General features: G+C 39.6%; 1 protein-coding gene across 1 annotated transcript in view; it reads left to right on the top strand.

Moving 5' to 3' along the window:
* The first annotated feature begins 2322 nt into the window (after positions 1-2322).
* NUP133 (nucleoporin 133) overlaps positions 2323-26630 on the top strand; it is a 56101-nt gene continuing 31793 nt past the window's right edge. Inside the window, exons 1-12 of the mRNA XM_080823475.1 lie at positions 2323-2616; positions 4799-4917; positions 7448-7551; positions 8724-8831; positions 10385-10519; positions 11378-11548; positions 13236-13391; positions 13678-13748; positions 19452-19599; positions 20660-20807; positions 21954-22111; positions 23048-23139. Of these exons, the coding sequence (XP_080679601.1) occupies positions 2435-2616; positions 4799-4917; positions 7448-7551; positions 8724-8831; positions 10385-10519; positions 11378-11548; positions 13236-13391; positions 13678-13748; positions 19452-19599; positions 20660-20807; positions 21954-22111; positions 23048-23139 (1592 nt within the window). The 5' untranslated portion in view covers positions 2323-2434. The remainder of the gene's footprint in view (positions 2617-4798; positions 4918-7447; positions 7552-8723; positions 8832-10384; positions 10520-11377; positions 11549-13235; positions 13392-13677; positions 13749-19451; positions 19600-20659; positions 20808-21953; positions 22112-23047; positions 23140-26630) is intronic.

Here is a 26630-nt window from a genome sequence, read left to right as displayed (position 1 = left end):
CCATTAGATGGCAATTAAATGAATGCCTTGAAAATGATTAGGCATGGATAATTTCCATGATGAGTTCTTCATTGTTTCCCTGCCTTTCCATTTTAATAATATCACCATTACTGTGTTGGTGATAGTGGAATTCTAACAATTCTACCACAGCTGCAGGAAACAATTCTGGCTACTATCCCATTGTTGATTGCAGTGATTAGTGCCCCAGAAATCAAAGTTTGGAAGGGCAGTCTTTAGGAAGGGTATATAAAAAGGAGGCACGTGTTCAAGTTGAGCTTCTCACACGTGTACATGTGTCTATGAGGCATTTTTTAATTGCAATAAAAAATGGGCTCATAGTGGACATACTGTTTTTGACCAACCTGCTTTTAAAAATTTTACAACAGGAGTGCCTGGGTGGCTCAGTGGGTTGAGCCTCTGCCTTCAGCTCAGGTCATGATTTCAGGGTCCTGGGATCCAGCCCCGAATTGGGCTCCCTGCTTGGTGGGAAGTTTGCTTCTTCCTCTCCCACTCCCTCTGCTTGTGTTTCCTCTCTCGCTGTCTCTCTATTAAATACATAAATAAAAAAATTTTTTTAAAAAGACAGCATATACAAGTTATAAAGCTTTTTGATAGATTATCCTTTTAAAAGACCATACTAATTTATAAAAATCTCACCAAAAGTGTATACATCAGCACCTATTACCCCACAGCCTTTCAGCGTGAACTATTTTCATTTTAAAAACCTTCCGGCTAATTCAACAGGCAAACAATACTGATTGGTGGTTTCATTTGCATTTCTTTAATTATTAGTCATGTTGAAGATCTTTTCATGTGTTTTTGGTCGTTTCTAGTCTTTGACTTAATGCTAGCTAGTTCATGCCCTTCATACATTTCCATTTTTTCTAATGGGATAGCTTGCTTTCTCTAACTGATTTTCTTTAAAGAGTAATATTTTATTGGAAATACTGTTTCTCTTCGCTTGTTTGCCTTCATTCTATGTTATTGTTTTTTGACTTCCACAAATACAGTCACATCTGTATTATCTAATTCTCACAAGTGAGTACTACTAGTAATTTAATAGAGGCTTAAAACGGAGACAGTAAATAGCACAGCGGAGATCTGAAGCGAGTCCCATTTAATTCCAGAGTCTATACACTCAATTACTACACCAGTGGTTATCTCCGGGTCCCCGGATAGCCGCATCATTCAACACCTAGAAACTTGTTAGAGATGCAAAGACACTGTGATTGGGCAGCAATGCGGTTTAACAAGCCCTCCTGGTGATGATACTGCTTGAGTGTGAGAACCACTACACTATCCCTTCCTCTAGATTTCCTGTCTAAGGGACTATCCTATTCAAAAAGAGGTCGAAGTATAAACAAGGAAACGATTTGTTGTTTTTTGTTGTTGTTGTTTTGTTTGCTTGTTTGTTTTTTAAGGAAATGGCAGCCACTAGGAAAAGGCAGAACCCTGGGTAGTGATAAAGAAGTACTTGTTCTGCCCCCAAGGCACAGGTCCTGATACCGTTCCACTCGCCGCGGTCACCACTGTCCACTGCAGAAGGCTGACGTCCATGGACGGCGTTCAGGGGCTACAGTGTACCAGAAGTCGCAGTGGCGGTTAAGTGTGAAGAATGACTCCTGGATAGAGCTCTTCTTTTTGACTTGGGTAACCGGCCAGTTTTACCAGGTGGGGCAGAGGTGTTAGGACAGGGGCCCTAAAGGAAAACAAGAATTCGGCTTTTAACAGGTGGCTCGTCAGGAGTCCTGCAGGACATGCAGGTCGAAGTGTCCACTAGGGAGCTGTTTGGAGCCTGCAGTTTTTGAGCAAGATCTCGGAGAAAGATGTGGACTTGTGGCGTCACTAGCGTGAATGAGACAGCAGGGAGTGGAGAATGATACACGTAGAGAAGAACAAATATAACAGCGTGTGAAACCGCTGGCAACTTTTCCGATTTCCCCCTCCTCAGCGTGGATCAGTGAACCGACACTTTCCAGTTCCCAAGAGGCTCAGGAAAGACCAGAACGCAGAGAGCCTTCGCGTTCAGGCTGCTAAAGGGCCAGACAGTCGAGAAGGGCACCTGGCTCTCCAGTTTCACTTCCCTGAGACTCCGGACACCCGCCAGCCCCCTAAACCCTCCACTGGTCACCTATAGGACAAAGTCCCACGGCCCGAGGCAGCCTCTGACGTCATTACCACGCGCTCTCCCCGGCCCGCTACGCACGCCTCCGACCACACCCCGCGGCTGGCGCCGCGCTTTTACGTCTCATCGCGCTCCCAACCCGGGCCTCCCCCGCCTCCCAGACAAAGCCTGCAGCTCGGCGCTGTGCTTTTGCGTCATCACCGCGCGCCCTCCCGCCTCTGGGCGTTCAAGCTCCCCGGCGCGGGAGCCGAGCTATATAGAGCCCCACAGAAGGAATCTGCGCGCCCCGTGTCGCCTCTCCGTTCCGTCATGTTCCCGGGCGTCTCCTCTCCGCGGACACCGGGCCCCGGGACCCGAAGGGGCCCGCTGGGCGCAGTCGGACCCGGCTCCACGCCCCGGGCGACTAGCAGAAAAGGTCTGTCACTAGGGTCGGCAGTCAGCTCCCCGGTGCTCTTTTCGCCGGTCGGCCGGCGTAGCTCGCTGAGCTCGCGGTAAGTGATTGTCCCCGGTGCGGTCTGGTGACCGATAGTCTTACGTGCCTCGGCGGGCCTGATGGGGTAGTGTCTCCAGAAGCCTCCGGAACCGGGGGCGGCGGGGAGGAATGCTAAGTTTTGGGGAAATAGATCTTCGCCATCTTTGCGGGTAGTTATTTCAGCCTCGCTTTAATTTATCAGGCATCCACTTTGCACCTTTCATGGAATTAGCTTTGTGTAGAGGTGAACAAATTAGAGTTCAGTCGGTGGTTACCTGCCTCCTTACAACCCCTGTGTTGCGGTGTCAGACAGTCATGAGTCTTTTCGTCTGTGTAAAGGCGATGGCCTGCTTCACTTAAGGCCAAATGAATCAATATGAAATCCGTCGACGGTGGTGGGAAAGAGCATCTCCAACCCAGGAAAATGCCTAATAGAGTTATTGTCATTCATATCTTCTGATTGATATGTAAGGGAGTTTTGGCCATACACGTCAACTTTGTAGGGAAATTAATAGGCGAAAGTCTTTCCATATAGCAGTGAGTTAAGAATAGTAATTTTGTAAATATATAAAAAACGTGGCACATCAGTCCACATCACCTGTTAAGTCATGCCCCGCACCCACCCTTTCATAATTAATCTAGAACTTTAGGCGGAAACTTGTTTCTGAGTAGGTTCTTCCGACTTTGTCTACCCTAAAAGAACTTTGTTTTGCAAGGAAACCTAGATTTTTTAAAGTGCTCTTCAAAGTGGTGATCTTGTCAGTGTTTTCTACTCCTTTTGAGAAAAGTCAGGGAATTAAAGCTGTACTTTACTTAATGTGTTTTTAAAATATTTTCTTACTTCCTAGTGATTATTTAAAGAAAAATCTTGGTTATAATGGTGTGTCAAGAAACAAAGCTCACTTAATCCTCATGATAAGAGAAAATAAATTTTATACTGGTAACTACATTATTTTTTGAATGTTAACAGGGTGAGGAGATACAATTTCAACTGCTGTATCTGCTGTTGAAGAACAGGTAACAGCAGATACTCATGATTCTAATTTCTTGTACAAATCTGGAGTTGCCTGTGTGGCTAAGTCCGTTAAGCATCTGCCTTCGGCTCAGGTCATGATCTAGGGGTGGGGTCCTGGGATGGAATCCCACACAAGGAGCCTGCTTCTTCCTCTGCCTCCCTCCCCGTCCTCTCTCATGAATAAATAAATAAAATCTTTAAAAAAAAATCTGGTAGATATCATAAAATTCTATAGCTGATGAGGGAAAATGGATGAAAGGGAGTGGGACGTACAGACTTTCAGTTACAGAATGTGTAAGTCATGGGGATGAAAAGCACAGCACAGGGAATATAATCAGTGATGTTATAGTAGGGTTGCATGATGAGAGAGTAGCTATACTTGTGAGCATAGCATAGAGTTTCTAATCACTGTTTTGTACACCTGAAACTAATATAACATTGTATGTCAACTATACTTCAATAAAAAAAAGTTCCAAGGCTGATGTGAGCTTAAAGATAATCTAATTCAATGTTTGTAAAGCTTATTTGACCACAATGTAGAATAAACTCTAGATTATATTCTGTTTTTCAAAAATGTTGATTGAGACCCTCAAAATGATCCACAATTTGGAAAACACTCAATCTAGTCCAACCTTCATATATCACAGCTAAGGAGGCAGTTATAAGGAGTTTAAGTGAATAGAGCATACATCTGATTTCTAGAGCATAAGAGTCAGAAGCCGTTTTCTAGATTCTGTCAGTCTTTTTTTTTTTTTTTTAACAAAAAAATGTATTATGCAGTACATATGAGCCAGAGTTGTGTGTGTGGTTTTGTTTTTTGTTTCGTTTTGGTTTTGGTTTTCAGTTTTGTTTTTGTTTTTTTTACTCTTACACCTCATCTTTCTTCTTGTTTATCAAAGATCTTCTCTTTATGTGAAAATATGTACCTAAAAATTAGGATACTGGAAAAAAAGTTTTTCAAGGATTTTATTTGTTATTTGACAGAGAGCAGGGGGAGTAGCAGGCAGAGGGAGAGGTAGAAGCAGGCTCCCCGCTGAGCGGAGACCCCGATTTGGGTTAGATCCTGAGACCCTGGGATCATGACCTGAGCCCAAGGCAGACGCTTAACTGACTGAGCCACCCAGATGCCCCAAGACAACAGAAAATTTTAAGATATGGTTCAAGGAATGTTGTCTTTTTTCTTTAGAGGAACACCTACACGAATATTGCCACACCACTGTGTAACGGAGTCTATGAACTATGATGTGAAAACATTTGGATCTTCTCTTCCTGTTAAAGTAATGGAAGCCTTGACATTGGCTGAAGGTAGGTGTCATTTTCCGTTTGCCTCTATTAGCAGCTCAAAATGCAGCCTGGCTCTGGCTCAGATTGGTATTTGTGCTTTGTCTGATGTACCTTCACTTAAATGAGGTAGAAACAGGTAACATTTGGTTTTCACTGTAATTGAGAAATGTAATGAATTTGAAAAGCAGAATGAGTTTATTTTTAGCACACATTTCAGTGCATATGCAAAACTCAGTCTCATTTAAAAAGTTGATCGTGTGTATGAAGTTTAGCTTAAAAAAACCCAAAACACTGCCTCACATTATTGGGTGTGATAATGCAGTAAGGTCAAGGCTTACTACCTCCATTTCTGGATCCTATATAGTACCCTAGAGGTTATATGTACACGTTTGTGTTATCAGTGTGGTGTACCGTTAGAAGATTCTCTTGGCAGAGAATCAGAGTGGCAGTTTGGAAGAACCAGTCACAGAGGGGTCAGAAAGGCAACAGTAAGGATGAGGGATTGGGTGACTGGGAGAGCAAAGTTCGGAGCATCCTCATGGATGTTCCCAAGTCATCTTTATTTGTGATTCAATTCTAGATTTTTGTGATTTTCTGGAACTGTTTTTCAGACTGCAGGTAGTAACTGAGATCAGTTTAGTGGCTCATGGCCAACATTTAAAAAAATAGAATGCAGAATATCAGAGTGCATTTCATATGATAATGTTAGATGGCTTGCTTGTTGTATTTAAGTTGTATGTGAATGCATTATGATAGAAAATGTATTTCATACTGTGAATGACAGTCAAAAAAGGTTAAAGTGTACTCCATTCTAGCAAGGAATATTTCTCATCAATCTGAACTTGCTTATCTTGCCTGTGAGTCCTTGAGAACTCGGGTATAGTGGTTTTCAGACAACTAAACTTCTACTAACCTCTGTCATGCACTGTTTTTATTATTTTTTTAAAGTTTTTAAATTTATTTTTGTGAGAGAGTGAGCATGCATCAGAGAGAGCACACACAGGAGCGGGGGGAGGGGCAGGGGGAGTTGCACCTTTCCTGCTGAGCAGGGTAGGACCCTGGGATCGTGACCTGAGCTGAAGACAGATGCTGAAGGTGACTGAGCCGCCCAGGTGCCCTGCACTATTTTTGTTTTAAATATATATATATATATTCCATTTTTCTTTACTTTTTTAAACATTTGAGCTTAAATTATATTTAAACCTTTTAATATACTCCTGGTTCATGCCACCAGACTTTTAATAACAAAGAATACACAGCCTCAGAGGAGAGAGTCCCTAGAAATTAGGATGTTTAAACTGAGGGGTGTGTAAACTGGAAGAACTTTTCGCTGTATGGAAACCTACCAATGGCCGTGTGTGAAGTCAGAGACCTCAAGGACTTACCGGTAGAGTATTTGGAGCTGCTTTATTGCTTTCAGGAAAAGAAAATATTGAGCCGATATGCTAATTCAGCAGAAGACCACACTTAGCCTGCGTGAGTTAGTATTTTAGCTTGTACACTTACTGAGGTTTACCACCAGTGTTTATGACAGCAATATAATAATTGTTTTGTCATGTAATATGGAATGTAACCCATCGGGTGTCTGGGTGGCTCAGTCGCTTAAGCGGCCGACTCTTGGTTTTAGCTCGGGTCGTGGGCTCAAGCCCTGTGTCGTGCTCCGCACTTAGTGAGGAGTCTGCTTGAGGTTCTCTTCCTCTCCTCCCTCTGCCCCTCCCTTGTGCATGCTCTCTATCTCTCTTTCTAAAATAAATAACTTCTAAGAAAATATGGAATGTAACCCTTGATGTCTGCATATAATGAAGTGCTTTATCATACTTTTAAAGAAAGTATTTGAAAAGTACTTATCATACTTTAAAGAAAGTATTTGAAAATCACATTCTTTTGAAGGAACAATTTTTCCTTGAAATTTTTTAATATATTTAATGGGAATGATTAATATTTGTGTTGCCATATCAAAATAAAATTACAAATGTTACTAAATATTATAGAAAGTAAGATGCTGGTTTATAACCAATATTAAAAGATGTTAAACCTAAGTCCAAAATATACTTTTTGCTTTCAGATACATTTTTGAAAGTGATTATCAAAGTTAAATGGATTTCTTATTTTGGGTATTAATAACTCTTGAATTACTCAAGAGCATTTTTTGATGTGAATGAATTTTTTTATGTGGTGATCACTTTTTTATACACACACACACACACACACACACACACACACGTATGTAAAGAATGTAACCATAAAGAAGATCTTGGTATAAGGAATTTTAAGGGTTTTTTTTTCTTCTTTTTTTTTAAGATGTTATTTATTTATTTGACAGACAGAGATCATAAGTAGGCAGAGAGGCAGGCAGGGGCGGGGTAGCAGGCTCCCCACTGAGCACAGAGCCTAATGCGGGACTTGATCCCAGGACCCCGAGATCATGACTCGAGCCGAAGGCAGAGGCTTAACCCACTGAGCCATCCAGGCGCCCCTTCTTTTTTTTTTTTTTTTTAACAGGTTTTCTTATTCATACTTTAAGTTTAATTATGTACTTTTTTTTTTTTAGTTGATGATCACCTGACTGTTCACATAGATGAAGGAGGATGGGCTTGTCTGGTCTGCAAAGAGAAACTCATTATTTGGAAGATTGCTCTGTCACCTATTACTAAGGTAATTGCTGTTTAGGGAGCTAAAAGGAGGTAGAGGAGAGGATTACCAATTGGATCTTAATTTTTACCCTAAAGCTTTAGAGTTGTTAAAGGACAGTAATCTAAATCTACTCAGACCTGGCTCTGCATTTTTGTTATGATACGGAGTACTGAGCATGCAAATACATTTTTGTGTTGGGAAAATTTCTCCCATTTAATAATTTTAAACTAGATCCATGTTATTTACATTTAATAACATTAGACTATATAATTTTTAATTAATATTACAAATGTCATTTCAGTCTACCTAATGAAGTTTAAGACTAAATGCTGTCCACCTAACCTAATGAACTGAGTTTATTTATTTCTAAGATAGAACTCTGTTTCACTAAATCCACCGAATGATGCTTAATAGGGAAAAACTGAGAGGTGGCTGTGTGACTCAGTCAGTTAAGCAGCTAACTCTTGATTTTGGCTCAAGTCATGATTTCTGGGTCACACAGGATTATCATTTGTGTTTCTAAGACCTTATCCTCAGCAACTTATTTTCTTTTGTGTTCCAGATAAGGCATCCTGTCTTGCACCAGTCACTGGTTACTGTTGTTACTGGGCCATTGTTCTCTTGGAACTGGGGGCTCGTGCTTACCCAAACTCTTGACATCTGTGGTCTCCATACTGGTGCTGCCCAGATAATAGAATTTGTAGTTGAGAGCATAGGTGAGGGAGACATCCTGGGGGCCCTGATGAGTTAGCAGAAGGAGCCTGATATCTAGCTGAGGCCAAGAAATATTTTCTGGACAGCTTGGTATAATTAGTTATTCTGTGGTCTTGAAGATTTTAGATGTTAAATAAACAAATCAAGACTAGCCTGGGAAAATTCCATACATACATCTCTTAACCAGTAGACATCTTTTTAGTCCAGAAAGATACTGGGTTTATTGATATTCAGGGTCTGGTCTACCTCTTAAGTTTTCCTGATTCTGTATCTCTTAAGATACTTTGTTTTGAAATTAATGAAAGCCCTGATGAAACCCTAATCAAAAAGATATGAGAAAAAAGAATATTTGTAGAATGGTATTTCCAGCAATGAATGAGAATCTGAAATATGCAGGGAAAGAAAATAGTGAAGTCAGGTACGTATTCAAAAAACTTGGATTTGATGTGAAAGATTTTTGGTTTGGGTTTCTTCTTTAGTTATCTGTTTGTAAAGAACTTCAGCTGCCGCCTAGTGACTTCCCCTGGAGTGCTGACTTGGTGGCTCTCTCTTATCCTGATACTGCAGGTGAAGCACATTCTACTCAGGTAGGTGACTTAACTGCTTATTGAAATATAGATTTTTTTTTTTAAATAAGGGAGTTCTAATATTAGAGGAATCATCCAACCTGATTCAGACACATAACTGTAAAACCACAGGAGTCAAGACATTAGTATTGGCAGATAGACACATAGAGAATGCAGATACAGAGGTGGCCCTTTGATCTGTGACAGCTGCAACAGCAGTCCAGTGGAGTAAGGATAGCCTTTTCAGTAAATGGTGTTGGGACCGTTGATCATCCTTATGCAAAAAAAAAAAAAAAAAAAAAAAGACTTTTCCCCTAAACTTCCTACCTTATACAAAGATTAACTCAAAAGGGATCATAGATTTAGATCTAAAGCATAAAACTATAAATTTTTGGAAGAAAGCAGGAGAAAATCATCATGACCTGGGATTAGACAAAGAGTTCTTGGAAATCACCAAAAGCGTGATTCACAAAAGTAAAAAATAGGTAAATTGGACTTCATCAAAATTAAAAACTTGGCTCTGTCAAAGACAGTGACAAGAAAAGAGGCAAGCTACAGACTGGGAGAGAATGTTCCTAAGTCCTATATCCAACAAAGAACTTGTATCTAGAATGTAAAATGAACTCTCAAAGCTTAATAAGAAAACAACCCAATTTCAAAACAGAGCACAAGATTTGAACAGATACTTTACCAGAGAAGATATAAGGGTGTCACAGAGGTGTTCACATCATTGGCCATTAGGGAAATGCAAACTGAAACGACAGTGAGCTGTCACAGTACACCTATTAAAATGGCCAAAATACAAAATACTGACCCTGCCAAGTGCTGGCAAGGATGTGGAGCAGCTGGAACTCACACATTCCTGATGGGGATGCAAAATGGCAGAGCTTCTTGGTTTTCACTTTCCTAGCAATTCCGCTCCTGGCTATTTACCTCATAGAAATTAAAACTTAAAAGTTTACACAAAAAACAGTGTATGATTGTCATAACAGCTTTATTTATGATAGCCAAAGGTGGAAACAACTTAAATGTCCTTTTAACAAGTGAATGAATAAATAAACGGGTTTCATCCATAGAATGGACTACTATGCAACCGTAAAAAGGAGTGAATTCTTCATACAGCAACAACCCAGATTAAAGACATGCTGAAGTGAGATAAGCCAGTGCTTAAAGGTTATATTCTGTATGATTTCATTTACTTGGCATTCTCAGAAAGATGAAACTATAATGATGGGAACTGGTTGCCAGGGTTAAGATGGGGAAAAGGTGTGATTATAAAGTGATAGTTAGCACGAGGGAGTTTGGGATGTTTATGGGACTGTGCTGTGTCACTATATTGGTAGTAGTTACCTAGGTCTATACAAGTGTTAAAATTGCTAGAACTGCACAACAAAAGGAAAAGAAAGTAAATGTTATAGTCTGATGATGTTTAAAATATAAACAGGAAGGGTTATGTCCCCCCTAATTTCTGTAAATCAAATAATAAATTGCCCTAGTTTCTTTTATCAGTGTCACCAGACACACCAGACACACCTTTTTACTGTAATTGCTGAGTGTTACGATCTTGTTTGAAGGCTCTTGCTGTCATGGTTGCCACCAGAGAAGGATCCGTCCGCTACTGGCCAAGCCTTGCTGGTGAAGATATCTACACAGAGACCTTTGTAGATTTGGGAGGTGATAAGACTTACAGTTTCTTAACAGCAGTGCAGGTATGTGATGGATTTTCTTTCATATTTTTTTTTTTGGAATGGACCAAAGGATATTTTATTATTTATGAGAATTTTTCAAATGAGAATTTGTAAAATGAGAACTTCCATGTCCTTCAGATAGGCTCTTAATTTTTTTTTTATTTTTTATTTATTTTCAGCGTAACAGTATTCATTGTTTTTTCACCACACCCAGTGCTCCATGCAATCCGTGCCCTCCCTAATACCCACCACCTGGTTCCCCCGATTTTCTTTCATATTTATTGGAAAGCTGTGATTTGCCTTGGAGTGAGATGTGAATGAGTAAAAATTGTTTTGGATAGACCATACAGCCAGAGAGGGATCAGAAAGAGGCAAGAGAAGAATGTAAGGGTCTAGGAATTGAGTGGCTGGACAAAGGAAAGCCTTTTTCCTAGGACTCTGAAATACCAGTATTGGATCATAGCCCATGGTATTCATTTCTTTCAGAAATGTTTCCTGACGGTGACTTAGAAACCCTTTGACATTAGGAAGAATGGCTTGCATTATAATGTACACTCTGCAAGTTTACCAAAGAATAAAATGTGATACTTGATTTGTTGAACCTGTAGTGTGGTGAACCTGTATTTTAAAAATCAGAATTAAGGAAACACCCAATTAAAAAAACAACTAAAGTTTATGTAAAATTAATAGTATCACATATTAGTAACATGTTATAGTATTTGTAAGTAAATCATTTTAGTAAAATGATACTTTTTTTTCTTTTAGATTTGTTTTAAGGTACAGATGATAGACGACTTGTTTCTATGTCAAAGCATTTTGTGTTAATGCTCTTTATCTTAGTTATAGATGCGTAACTAATTTCACAAAATTTGTTCATAGGGAGGAAGTTTTATTTTGTCCTCATCGGGAAGCCAGCTGGTTCGGCTGATACCTGATAGTTTAGGAAAGATTCATCAACACATTCTGCCTCAAGGACAAGGGATGCTTTCAGGAATTGGTCGGAAGGTTTCTTCTCTTTTGGGAATTTTATCTCCCAGTAGTGATCTCATCGTAAGTTGATAAAATGATTTTGTTTTACAAGCTTGTTTCTTCGTGAAATCAGTAAGTGGGAGGTTTCCTATGAAGTTGGTATTGTCCCCATATGAATACTAGTGTATAGGAAGTAAAACCTTTGATGTTTTCAGTGAAGCACTTTTATTGTGATCAAATGAGTTCATATGAACTCTCTCACAAACCCTGTAACTTTAATATTCTTAAATCATACAGATTCTCTTACATGTACATTCTTTGGATTAAAACTGTTATATAAAATTGTTATATAAAATTATATATAAAAATATATAAACTGTTATATAAAATTGTGTTTAAGGACCAGTTTTGCTTTTTGACTTAACCGAAAGTGTTCTGAACTCCCATGACTCCAACTGTTTGTGTGGATGACTTGAATCTGGATCTCTCAGCCAGGCTTCTGCCTCAGGCTCTGGCATAGCGAAGGGAGGCAGATGGCAGCAAACCCGGAGCATCTCCTCTCTGCTGGAGGCTCTGTATTTGTTATTTTGAGCAATAATTGTGATAACCTGTAACGTAGAGTGTTTTCTCCCCAGTTTGCAGGTGAGCAAACAGCCTCAGTGACATTTATGTAAACTGCCTGACATTGCACGACTACTCTGTGGCAGATATGTGCCCAGGCCTCTTTGAATTGAAAGCCCATATTCTCTTCTCACTGTGCTGTGTCCTTCTAACTGCAGGTCGCTCTCACCATCTGCTTTCTTGATGGTCTAAAGACCTAAAACCTAATATGTCTGAAAACAAATTGCTCATATTACCTGTTCCCTCAATTTCCTACACCAAAAGTGTATATAAAACTCGTTTCTCTTTTGGCCTGTTAATTTCTGTTCATGACCCTGTCACTGTTTTCAGTGACCTGGGTATAAACTCTCCAGTGTGTGTGTGTTTGTGCATGTGTGTATGCACGCCTCCCTTCTATAGCAGATTCCATACTTAACAGATACTGTAGATTTGACTTCTATCATGTCTCATTTTCATCCCTACCTTTTGCTTCCATTGTTATGCCCTAATCTGGTGAATTTCCCCTAAGCCCTGGGTGGCAGTTCAGTTTACTCTCTGTTAGCTCTCTAACCCATTAGTGGCCAGAATCATGGTGATAGGAGAAATGGAGAAAATGGAGAAAATCAGGGCTTTAACTCAAAACAATCGTGTGCCCAACTAAAAACATAACTGTACTTCATAACCAATATATACTTGAAAAGGCAGAATAATCTATCTACATATAACTTGCCACATTCCTTTTCCTATAACACACCTCTTGAGTTCAAAAGCCATTGATAATACCTTGTTTACTAAGTTTACAAATTCACATTCAGGACTCTGCTATGTGTCCCTAATTTTTCATTTGAGCATTATTTTTCCTCCTTTTCTAGCTGTAGTCTAGATTCCAATGTAACAGGACTGCTTGTTGTTCTCTGGAAGGCCTTATAACTTTCCCACAACTGTACTCTTTGTGGGCTGTCTGCTTTTATATTTTGGAAATCTTACCTTGCTTTCAAGGTCCATTTTAGGATCACTCCTTCCTGGAATACTAAATAAAGAATTCTGCCAGGATTACTAATGAAATACTTATAAAACATATAAATTTGAATTTCAGAAAAGTAGTTCCTTCATATTAGAACTTCAAAATCTGTAAATGTAACTTTTTTCTTCTCTCCTCTCCATACAGCTTTCAAGTGTCCTTTGGGACAGAGAGAGAGCAAGCTTTTATAGCCTGACAAGTTCGAACATCAGTAAATGGGAATTGGATGATTCTTCAGAAAAACAAGCACATAGTTGGGATCTAAATAGAGTCCTGAAGGAAAACATTACTGATGCTATTTGGGTAAGGAAAAATAATATTCATCTTTGTAATTCACATTTTGATAGATGAGAATACTAGTTTCTTTAATTATTTTATTAGAACACATTTCAATGCAGCATAGCTTTAATCATCAGATAAGTAGAAATAAGTAGAAATACTGGAATTCACTGATTTACTTAGTAGTTTTTAAAATACATATATTATTTATTCAATAACTTTGAACTGTTCAGTAGGTGCTGGGAATACAAAGGTGAAAAGCAATGATCCTTACACTCATGGAGCTTATGTTATTGGTGTTTTCATGTAGGGATCTGAAAGTAACTACGAAGCTATTAAAGAAGGGGTCAACATTCGGTATTTGGATTTGAAGCAAAACTGGTAAGCAGTTAGCTTGTCATCAAGAATACAGGTAGTTTTTTGGGAAAGTAATGTTTATTGTACAATGATGATCAGTCTTGCCATCTGTTCTTCTAATACTGTTCGCATCATACTTTCATGCCTTACTGAAAGGTTTTGTGTCCTAGAGATGCTGGTTGATTTGAGAAATATAGGCAGTTCTCAGCCTTCACCTGCATATTCTTATGTTAGTTGTCTGCCCTAGTTCGAGACTCATCTTTCCTGCTCTTATGGCTGGAGCCTCTCTTCACACTAAGAGATGCCCTCCCTGCTGCTGTGGGTGCCCCCTGCTGTCATCCTTCTCTTCTCAGTGGCGATACCAGGCATTCTTCTCCAGCCCTTTTGCTTTAATAAGCTTAAGTTTGTGGCGATATTGAAGAAAGGAAAGTGGGGTGAGGTTTTGTCTTGGCAGTACAAGTGAGAACTCACTCAGGGTTTATATTCACAGTGAATTTCCTCTTAGAGACAGTGCTCTCAGTGGCACTTAGGTTACTCTGATAAATCCTAGGTTAGTTATCCTGTGTTATTATTTAATTTTAATATTAAAGGTCATAGGGAACTTAAAAACCATTTATAACATGGCTTCCATGAGAAAGTTCATAATGAGTACAAATATATGGCTTGTAATTCTTCAAAACACAACATACCAGAAGTTAAGAGCAATTTTTATGTGTGTTTTTTTAAAATATTTATTTATTTGACAGAGAGAGAGAGAGACCACAAGTAGGCAGAGAGGCAGGCAGAGAGAGAGGGGGAAGCAGGCTCCCTGCTGAGCAGAGAGCCCGATGTGGGCCTCGATCCCAGGACCCTGAGATCGTGACCTGGGTCGAAGGCAGAGGCTTAACCCACTGAGCCACCAGGTGCCCAATTTTTATATGTTTTAGAGTAATTTATTTAGTACAACAAATTCTACTTGTTATTTTTGGAAGGATATTGCAGTTCTGCTGTATAATTTTTCTTAGGCTCTTGAGAATGTCAGTAAGATCCTTCTTTATAGTTTCTGAAAACCTTACATAAACTATCAAAGAGGTAGAAATAGCATGTGTTTAATTTCCACAAGTGGTTTAATTAAATATAGTTTATGTGTTTTCATATATCTTTACCAGACTTTCAGGAATTTAGAACTGCTGCTAGGGGGCACCTGGGTGGCTAGTCGTTAAGCATCTGCCTTCAGCTCAGGTCATGATCCAGGGTTGTAGTAGGATCGAGTCCTGCATCAGGCTCCCTGCTCTGTGGGAAGCCTGCTTCTCCCTCTCCCACTCCTCCTGCTTGTATTCCCTCTCCCACTGTCTCTCTCTCTGTCAAATAAATAAAATCTTAAAAAAAAAAAAAATACTGCTGCTAGGACACAGCCCACATGGTCATACGATGCAGATATTTTTTCACATAGTTTTCAGAACGGAAATGTGGACTGAAAACAGTAGAGAAACATGCTTAAGAATTTCTGGACTGGGTCAGAGCCCGGGCTTGTCTCCTCCATTGTTGCCATGCTAGCAAGATGCTTGTGGGACTTGTAAGACGCAGCTCTTGTTCTCCTTCTGGACCGTCTAGTGATCATACAAAGTGTCTGTATCTGCATACGTTTCTTCTGTTTAAGAATACTGTTCGTGGGGTGCCTGGGTGGCTCAGTGGGTTAAAGCCTCTGCCTTCAGCTCAGGTCATGATCCCAGGGTCCTGGGATCGAGCCCCGCATCGGGCTCTCTGCTCAGCAGGGAGCCTGCTTCCCCCTCTCTCTCTGCCTGCCTCTCTGTCTACTTGTGATCTCTGTCTGTCAAAGAAATAAATAAAATCTTTAAAAAAAAAAAAAAAGAATACTGTTCGTCTACCTGATGCTCACTGATGCTCCTTGATCTTTTGCTTGTTTTGACTGGGTTTGTGACCTAGGCATATATTTTCATGGAACAGGTTTATAAGTTCTTTTACTAGATTATTACGCAGAGCTCAGAAAGCCTCATTTTAGATGTGAAATTGGATTTTTTAAGTCTTAAGTGTATTATTTTGTATATACTCATGTAAAAATTTAACAATAAATTTTTTGTTTTTAAATTTTTTTTTGAAGATTTTATTTATTTATTTGAGAGAGTGAGGGAGAGCATGAGAGGGCAGAAGGTCAGAGGGAGAAGCAGACTCCCTGCAGAGGTGGGAGCCCGATATGGGACTTGATCCAGGGACTCCGGGATCATGACCTCAGGTGAAGGCAGTGGCCTAACCAACGGAGCCACCCAGGTGCCCTATTTTAAAATTTTTAACAATAAATAAAAAATTTATTGTTAAATTTTTATTGGTTTGCAAAATTTAGAGTATCTACCCGTCATCTCTGCTACCTAAAACAGCTTCATGTTTTTTTCAAATGTGAAGATGTTTTTATATAGATGTCAAATAAAACTGGTCTAGCACTGCTCTAAGAAATTCTGTTTGTTAGACATGTCTCCATGACTTGGTGGCACCTGTTGTCACCCAGTATGCAGTCTTTAGAGTAACTTCAATATAGAGCCTTCTCATAGGTATGACCAACTCTGCGTCCCTCCTTGGTACATTCAAGACCACATTCTCTGGGACCTCACTTGGTTTCTTTTTTTTGTCTGTCTTTTTGGCTGTACTTTTCATCTCTGTGACCTGTTTATTTTATAACTGGAAGTTTATACTTGTTAATCCCCTTTATTTTGCCCATCCCCTCAGCCATCTCCCTTCTGGCAACGAAGAGTCTTCTTTTGTTTTTCTGATTGTTTATTTGTTTTGTTTTTAAGATTCCACGTATAAGGGAAGTGGTATGGTATTTTTCTTTTTGTGTCTGACTTACTTCACTTAGCATAATACTCTAGTTCCATCCATGGATGGCACAGATGGCAAGATCTTATTCTTTGTTGCCGAGTAGTATTCCAGTGTGTGTGTGTGTGTGTGTGTGTGTGTGTGTGTGTGTGTACACACCATGTCTTTATCCATTCATTTGTTGATGAGTACTCGGGTTGCTTACATGTCTTAGCTGTTATAAATAACGCTGCAATAAACATAGGGGTACATATATATTTTCAAATTAGTGTTTTTGTTTTCTTTGGATAAATAACCAGTTAGTGGAATTATTAGATCATACGGTATTTCAATTTTTAATTTTTCGAGAAACCTCCATACTGTTTTCCACAGTGGCTTCACCAGTTTGCATTCCCACCAACAGAATGTGAGGGCTCCTTTTTCCTCTACATCCTCACCAGCACTTGTTAATTCTTGTCCTTTTTATTTTAGCCATTCTGATAGGTGTGAGGTGATATTTCATTGTGATTTTGATTTGCATTTCCCTGACGATTACTGATGTTGAGCATCTTTTCATGTGTCTCCTAGCCATCTGTATGTCTTCTTTAGAAAAACATCTAGGGGCACCTGGGTGGCTCAGTGAGTTAAAGCCTCTGCCTTCAGCTCAGGTCATGATCCCAGGGTCCTGGGATTGAGCCCCGCGTCAGGCTCTCTGCTCAGTGGGGAGCCTGCTTCCCTTCCTCTCTCTCTCTGCCTGCCTCTCTGCCTACTTGTGATCTCTGTATGTCAAATAAATAAATTAAATTTAAAAAAAAAACAAACCCAAAAAAACCACATCTATTCCGGGCCTCTGCCCATTTTTAAATTGGGTTGTTTGGGGGGTGGTGGTGTTGTGTAAGTTCTTTACGTTATTTTAGATATTAACCGCTTATCAGATATATCATTTTTGAAATTCCATTCAGTAGGTTGCCTTTTTGTTTTGTTGATCATTTCCTTTGCTGTGCCAAAGCTTTTTATTTTGGTGTAGCCCCAGGAGTTTGATTTTGCTTTGGTTTCTCTTGCCTGAGGAGACATATCCATAAATATGTTGTTAAGGCTGATGTCCAAGAGATCACTGCCTGTTTTCTTTTAGGAGTTTTATGGTTTCAGATCTCACATTTAGGTGTTTAGTCCATTAGTTCCTTTTTATGCATAACTTTCTTCCATATCCTGTATTAGCTCTTTAGGTCACTGCCAGTATATTGTAAGTTTGGGATAGTATTGTTGGATTCCTTTTAGGAGTCTGAGTAGGAGTGATAAGGGTTCAGGAGCTGGTGAAGATCACAGTGGAAAAAGAAATGAGAGCCATGTTCAGATTGCTTGATTTGAAGTGATGTCATTTAGTCAGTAGCTGGGTTTCATTTTTTTTTCCGGTTTCTCGTTTTTAGTTGTCAGTAGAGGGCGCTTGCTTCCCCTCCCCCCCATTAGTATTTCAGAGACTTGAATGAAAGTTGCTAATAATAAATGCTACTGAATATTTTGGAGGGGTTGAGATTAGAGACCATGTTATTCTTTGTTGAGGGCAACAATTTTGATAGACTTACGAGAAACATAAGCTTTAAGATAGAAAAAGGTTTGTTTTCACATTGAAATTTCTATAACTGATTGTTAAAAACAAAATGTTCCTCTGGACCAAAGTAAGCTTTAAAGAACAAATTAGGTCAGGGTTTGGCAGCCTTTCTTTGAAGGGCCCACAATGTGGTCTTCACTGCAGCTCTTCTGGTCTGCCAGTGATAGCATGAAAGCATCCACAGACAGTACGGAAATGAGTGGGCCTGGCTGCATTTCAGTAAAGCTTCGTTTATAAAAACTTGCTTGGGCACAGTTTGGCCTGAGGGCTATGCTTTGTTGGTCCTGCATTTGATGATTTGTTGATCTTTTTTTAAAGTCAGATTTATTGAGCTATATTTTATATACAGTAAAACTCACCTGTTTTAGTGTATAATGAGTTGACAGATGCAGACTCATGTGCCCGTGAGACACAATCACGATATGGAATAGTTCCATCACCCCCCAAACTTCCTTGCATCCCTTTGTAATCAGAGCCTCCTTCAGTCTCAACCCTGGCAACTGTTGATGTGTTTTCAGTCCCTGTTGTTTTGCCTTTTTCTCAGTGCCCTATAAATGGGATCATATAATATAAAGCCTGTTGAGACTGCCTTCTTTCACTTAGCACAATGCATTTGATGTTCATTCATCAGTTTCTTCCTTTTTACTGAGTAGTGGCACACTGTGTAGAATTACCAGGGCTTGAGGTGCCTGGGTGGTTCAGTTGGTTAAATGTCCCAACTCTTCCTTTCAGCTCAGGTCATGAACTCAGGGTCATGGCATTGAGCCCCGCATTGGGCTCCGTGCTCAGCTCAGAATCTGCTTGAGATTCTCTCTCCTCCTCTGCCCCTCTCCCCATTTGCACTCTCTTCTCTCAAAGTCTTGAAAAAAAATTACCAGGGGCACCTGGGTGGCTCAGTTAGTTAAGCATCTGCCTTCGCCTCAGGTCATAATCCCAGGGTCCTGGGATGGAGTCCTGCATCAGGCTCTCTGCTCAGCACAGAGCCTGATTCTCCCTCTCCCTCTGCTGCTTCCCCTGCTTGTGCTCTCTCTCTTTCTCTCTTTCTTTGCCAAATAAATAAATAAATAAAATCTTAAAAAAAAAAAAATTACCGGGATTTATCTATTCAGCAGTTGAAGGATATTGGGCTTCCAGTTTTAGGTAATTGGGAATAAAGCCACTACTACTATTTGCACACAGGTTTTTGTGTGAACATAAATTTTTGTTTTTCTTGGGTGAATATCTAGGAGTGGGATTGCTAGGGCATATGGTTAGTATGTATTTAGCTATATAAGAAACTGACAAACTGACTTCCAAGAGGCTGTACATCTTTCTTTTTCATTGATTAGTGATGGGCTCCTGATTTTGGCAGCCGCATGGCACCCAGCAGACAATCCATGTCTCATCTATTACTCTCTGATAACAGTAGAAGATAATGGCCCCCAAATGTCTGATGCAGTAACTGTGGAAGTCACTCAGTGCAATCCACCTTTTCAGGTAAGAGTTCTATCTATAAAGTGAATTACAGATGACAAGAACGTACTGAGTTGTTTGTCCTAACTGTTGTAGGCTCAGATTCTTTTGAGAGATTTACTTGGAAGGCTTGAGATACTTCTAAGTGGCCAGTTTTTAGGCATTGCATTTTGTTTGCCATCTTAGACTCATTACTTTGGACAACCTTAGCTAAAGGGAAATCAGAGTGGAAACAGCTGACGGCAATCAGTTGTTTAATGTTGTAAATATTGTTGAATAATGGTGATGTTCATAAGGAAAAGCCTTAAATGTAAATTCATTTCATTTAGCCTTATACCGTATAGTATCTAGTTTTGTTAAATCCTTATTCTTAATGTGATTGTAACTAAATACAGTAAAGAAATCATTTAATTTGTCCTTTTATTTCAAACAAACCTTACAGTTCTGATTATGCAAGAAAAACATGCTCAGTGATAAGATTTTTCAGGCAGTGCAAAAGAGGCGTAAAGAAAATGGTTTCAGAATAAAAACATTATGGAATACCACTTTTTAATGTTTTGTTTATAAAATTACTTCTTTAATAATAAACAGTATATTTAACATTTGCTGATTTCATTTAATTAGGTCATATTTCTGTTTCTGCTTCTGATTTTATATATAAACAAATTAATTCAATTTTCTTGTGCTTGATATCTTCACAGTGAAGTAAGAACCAAAATGTTCACCAGGGATCACTTACAAAGTATTTGCCAATTTTAAATTAGTAATAAAATAAATCAGTCTTTTTATTTCTTTTCTCATGTTTGTTATCGGCTTTTAGTTAGAATCTTACCATCATGTAATTTTCAAAATTTGCTGATTATTTACAACTCGACAAATGATTTCTCTCTAATTGATGTTTATAAACTTACCCTGTCATATTTTGTAAATCATCCCAAGAGTAGTATTTAGGTTTCGACAAGGACAGTCTGAATTATTTTATCATTTTTATGAGATAGTGTATAAAAATACAAGATAAAAAATTATTCAGGCAAGTATTTTTGTTTTAATTATCATGAAACATAATCTGACATTTAATTTTCAGTCTGAAGACTTGATTATGTGTCGGTTGATGGTCCCAAACTTTTCAAATCAGACTGCCTATCTGTATACTGAAAGTGCTGTCTACGTGTGCGCCACAGGAACTGGGAAGTTTTCTCTTCCTAGGGAGAAAATTGTCTTTAATACACAAGGTACAGTATCAGTTTTAGAAAGGATGATTAATGACTTGTTAGTCATTCTTAGCAGTTTTTTTTTTTTTTAAGATTTAATTTTTTTATTTGACAGAGATCACAAGTAGGCAGAGAGGCAGGCAGAGAGAGGGAGGGAAGCAGGCTCCCTGCTGAGCAGAGAGCCGGATGGGATGCAGGGCTCAATCCCAGGACCCTGGGGTCATGACCCGAGCCGAAGGCAGAGGCTTTAACCCACTGAGCCACCCAGGCGCCCCCATTCTTAGTAGTTTTTATTCTCTTTCCCTAAGTGTTAAGTATGCTACCCCCAAGTGTTATTGAGACATTCACTACCACAGCAGTAGTAGCTGAAGTCCCAACCCTACTGGAAAACCAAAAGGGTAGTAAAATTCCCAAACTGTTATATTTTTGGGCAAAAGATAGTAATGTTTTCCTCTATAAGAGGCCAGGAAACAGAATTGACACTAAGAGAAGTAACTGCTTATTCCTAGTTAGACTAATTTATCCTGAGTTGATGTTCTGTAAGTAAGTTTGTCTGGACTCCTGGCTAAGAAGAATCCCAGGTGCTGGACTCTTGCAGGGGGGCTGGAATGGCAGCAGGGGGTGGGGGAGCCAGCCAGGAGTGAATAAAAGCAAAGCAAGCAGTCTAATTAGGATAAAGAGACCGAGCAGAGGGCAAAATCCAAGTGAGGCAACAGGATGGAACCTAGATTTTCTAGTTTCAACACAAGAGCCTTGACTTTGGGTAGGGAGAATGTTAATAAGGAATTGAGCAGACGTTTCCCCCTTCTCCATTGACCTACTCAATAAATACAGAAAGAGGGCAAGGGGACTCCATTGGATTAAAAAAGCTGTCATTCTGAGTTTTGCAGAATGAATAACTTTATTTTTGGCTTATCATACTCACTGCTATCTTGCAAGGCTAGTTTTTGGTGTCCCCGAACTGAATGACACAGAGCCTGGTATTTCAAATAGCAACAGGTTCCTGACATTTGATCTGGATTTAAAAAGCTGAGTTCAAAGTAGGAGATTATTGTAAAGGAAAAAAAAAGTTCTTAGCGTATCAAGATGATGATTTTCTGCTTAGGGCGGTAGATTTTAGAAAGGATTTTTTGGTTATGTATGTCTGTGTATTTTTCTTTCTTTTAGGAGATAGTATTTTAGGAGCTGGTTCCTGCGGTGGTTTTCCTATCCTTTTTTCTAGAAACAGTGGGTTGGTGTCTATTACTTCAAGGGAGGGTGTGTCTATATTAGCAGAAGACCTTGAAGATTCCCTAGCATCTTCAGTTGCTGGACCCAGCAATGAGGTAATGTGGTTCCATAAGATTTTAAGGTTTTTGTCAGGGTATTTCCACATATGTTTTAGAATAACAGTTTTAAAAGAGTTGTGATGAAAACACAATTCTCTTACCTCCCTCATCTCTGTCCTTTCCAGAAGCAGCTCCTTTTCAGTCTTTTACCTGTTTCTAGTGGTATTTTCTCCATATTTTTAAGTAATACCATATGTTGCCATCTCTTAATTCACCAATATTAGACATCCGTTGATTTCCTATTGTAGAAGATAAGGATTTAGGGTAACTTACTTTGGTTTCCTTGGCTTTAGGAGATCTATCTAGAAAAATGTTGCTGCAGCCAGTGTCAGAGAAACTACTGCCTTTGCTCTCTCCTAGGATTTTCATGATTTCAGGTCTCACATTTAGGTCCTTAATCACATTTTGAGTTTATTTTTCTGTGTACTGTAAGAAAGTGGTCCAGATGCATTTTGCATGTAGCCATCCAGTTTTCCCAACACTGTTAAAGAAATGGTCTTTTTCCCACTGCATATTCTTGCCTCCTTTGTTAAAGATTAATTGATCATATAATTGTGCATTGATTTCTGGGCTCTCTAATCTGTTACGTTGATCTGTGTGTTTTCATGCCAGTACTATACTGTTTGGATTACTACAGCTTTGTGGTGTAACTTGGTACCTGGGATACCTTTGTGGTATAACTTGATACCTCCAGTTTTTTATTTTTCAGGATTTCTTTGGTTATAGATATACCTTTTTGATAAGACTTTAGTCAGTCATTTAGTCCATTTTATCTTGTTTTCGTAAATGTCTTAAGTAAACTGCTGGTATAAAGAACATGGTAAACAGCTATGTGTCTGTGTTGTTGCTGTCATAGGTGGGTCTGGTTTTTTGTCCAAGAATTCAGAATATTCTGATACCTTCACCTCTAAATTATAGTTTTTTATTTGACAGAGTATGGTTTTTGAGCCTTCTACAAAGAATGAAACCATAGCCCAGGAAGATAAAACCAAACTGTTAAAAGCTGCTTTTCTGCAATATTGCAGGTATGAAAAGTTTTTAAAATTATGGCCTATTTAATTTAAGCCTGGGGACACATTTTACTGATATATGCTACTTATTTGTTGACTGGTGGGAGCAAGGTGGAGGAATGATACCACCAAGGAGAAGATTTTTCTGAGCTTCCGTGCTATTAAAACTTCGTTAAAAACTTACTCTGAACTTGATAGACATAAGAGGCTTCCAATTAGTCTAGGAAAAAGCATGGTGTAACATACTCTCTCCACTTAATGGATAACAGTATGCTATTAAAAATGGTGGTCATGAAAGATATTTAGCAAGCATATTTTATGTATACTGTGAAGGCAAGTAAGTTGCATACAGTGGTTTAGATGTTACAGAGAAATTAGATTTTGCCTGTTCATTGGGTTTTGTTGCATACAAAATCACCAGAGAACATAGTTGTTTAATACAGCTCATGATTCTGCAGTCTGGCAGTTTGGAGTTGGGCATAGGTGGCCATTTTATGGTTACCATCTGAATTCACTGTCCATGATCAGTGCCAGCCATCCTGGTTAGACTTGCTCACTTTTTAAAAAAAAATATTTATTTACTTGACAGAGAGAGAGAGAGAGGTCACAAGGAGGCAGAGAGGCAGGCAGAGAGAAGGGGAAGCAGGCTCCCCGCTGAGCAGAGAGCCTGATGCGGGACTCGATCCCAGGACCCTGAGACCATGACCTGAGCTCAAGGCAAAGGCTTAACCCACTGAGCCACCCGGGCGCTCCCATTTTGAGGACTCTGGTCATCTCTCTGATCATGTGCCCTCTCATCACCTAGCAGATTAGCCTTGTTTACATATCTCAGGCATGGCAAGGCGTGGCAAGAGATTAAGCCTCACTGTACAAATGCTTTTCAAATCTCGGCTTGGGTCGTATTTGCCAGTATCCCATTGGCCATAGCAAATTACAGGGGCGAGCCCCCCCTCCCCCTGCATGGGAGGGTGCCCATAGGAAGTGTGCATGTGGGAGGGGAGTGATACTCAGTTTCCACACTTGATGACCTAATACTTCTGGAGTTAAGGCAAATTCAGTCACTTGTTTGTCCTAGACATATATTTTGCATATCATGTACCTTCCTTAAAAGGTATAGTAAATTCACGTTTGAATGAACACTAAGGAAAATTGAAATCTAGCCTTTGCTCTGCCCTTAAATAGCTGCGTGAAACTTTGGACAGATTGCTAACATTTCTGGAATTTTGTTTCTTTGTGAAGTGTTGAGTGGGGTTGCCATTGGGCTGTCTGAAGGATCATTAGTTTATCTGGCAGGTCTTTGTTTTGAAGTTATAGTCAGAGTTTACTACCTCCATATCCCCCAGTTCTCAGCTCGTGATCCCATGGTCTCACCGATAGTGGTATTTGATGCATAGGAGTTCACTCCCACAGGGGCAATAGCACATAAAGTTTTACAGTTCTGTGCCACTGGGGCGCCTGGATGGCTCAGTTGGTTAAGTATCTGCCTTTGGCTCAGGTAATGATCCCCAGGTCCTGCAATCGAGCCCCATATCGGGCTCCCTGCTCAGCGGGGAGTCTGTTTCTCCCTCTCCCTGTTTGTGCATGCGCTGTGTGTTCTCTCTTTCAAATAAATAAATAAAATCTTAAAAAACACACGTAAGGGGCACCTGGGTGGCTCGGTCGGTTAAGTGTCCACCTTTGGCTCGGGTCATGATCCCAGAGTCCTGGGATTGAGTCCCATATCAGGCTCCTTGCTCAGCGGGGAGCCTGCTTCTCTCTCTGCCTGCCACTCCCCCTGCTTCTGCACTCTCTCTCTGACCAATAAATAAATAAAACCTTTAAAAAAACAAAACAAAACAAAAAAAAAACCACACGTAATTCTGTGTCATCAAAATAATCTACTGATCTTAGTTTCTCATCCAGAAGAGGGCACCATTAGACAAGTTTTTTGGTTCTGTTTTTAAAATGTATTCTTTTAATTTTGCTCTGTTGCAGGGTGTTCAGTCTTACTGCCAAGATTTGGATTAAAATACTATGATCGTGTCTTACATAAGTTTGTCCTTTAACAATTTTGACAGACTTGTGGCATCTCAAAATTTAAAAGATAATGGAGCAAGTCACCATAGTCCTTGTATTAGTTTCCTGTGGCTACTGTAACAAATCACTACAAACTGGGTGACTTTATAGAAATTTATTCTGTCGTGGTTCTGGAGGCCAGAAATCCAAAATCAAGGTGTCAGCAGGGCCATGCTCCCTCTGAAAGCTCTAGGGAAGAATCTTCGCTTGCTGCTTTCCTAGCTTCTGATGGTTGCTGGCAGTCATCAGCATTCCTTAGCTTGCACGTGGATCACTCCAGGTGTTTCCATTACCACATGCCTTCCCTGCATGTCTGCCTTTACATGTCCTCCTAGTCATGACACTTGTCGCTGGATTTAGAGCCCACCCTAATTCAGTATAACTTCACCGTAACTTAACTAATTATATATGCAAAAACCTTATTTCCAAATAAGGTCACATTCTGAGGTTCTGGGTGAATGAGGATATGGAGGGATGCTGTTCAACCCCATGTAGTCATTTCTACATGATAGTAGGGGAAGATTATTAAGCTCAAAAAGGAATCCCCTGACTTGAAGTCCTAAGGGTGTAGTAACCTTAGGAATAGGGTCATGGATCTCTAGCGCAGCTGTGCCTTCAACTTACCCCGTGAGGCTAACGAAATCATTTCGGGGTTGGTATGAACCTATTAATAGTCTTAAGGAATTAGATTCTTCACAAATGAATCATACTTTTAAAGCAGGGTTTTGCTACCTCATCACTGTTGACATTTGAATCCATACAATGTTCTACTGTGAGCTATCCTGTGAACTGTAGAAGGTGTAACAGCCACAGCTGGCCTCTTCCTACTTGGTGCCAGTAACACCCTCCCCCAACTTATGACAACCACAATTATCTTCAGACGTTGCCAAATGCTCCCTAGCGGCTGAAATGAGTAGATCGCACTCAAAAATGTTCTGTTTCGTTTTTTGCTAAGGTTAATATTGCTGTTTCTATGGCATGGTTTCTTTGAAATTAATTTTTACATTATTTTTATTTTCACTTGACTCAATATAAATATAAGATCTTTTGCTCATGACAGTTTTAAGAAACTTACTCGGTTAATTAAAATAGTTAATTGTTGATTATCTTGCCTTAGCAGACTTTGTATTCCCATAACCTGTAGCATAACCAGGTTTCCAGCTTCAGCTTGACCTTAAACACTTTTAGGCAGTTTTTCTGTGTTTCTCTATTCAGGTCCATCTGTTGTTCTACCAAGAGTCCATTTCAGTGCTTTTCTAACTCTCCTCAACCTTTTCCATTTCTCTGCCTCTTCTCCCATACTTAGCAGAGGGCTCAGCCTCCTACTTCACAGATAATAGAAGCCATTAGATAACAATTCCCTGGACTTAATACCTACACACTTACCTGCACTGCAGCTACTTTTCCTCTTTCACTCCCTATAAAGTGGGAAGGGTTGCTCTTTCTGAAAA

Source organism: Martes martes, assembly GCF_963455335.1.
Source record: "Martes martes genome assembly, chromosome: 14".
NCBI classification, from domain to species: Eukaryota; Metazoa; Chordata; class Mammalia; order Carnivora; family Mustelidae; genus Martes; species Martes martes.
Note: the sequence above shows the minus strand (reverse complement) of the source record. Positions and strands in the feature narration are given on the sequence as shown.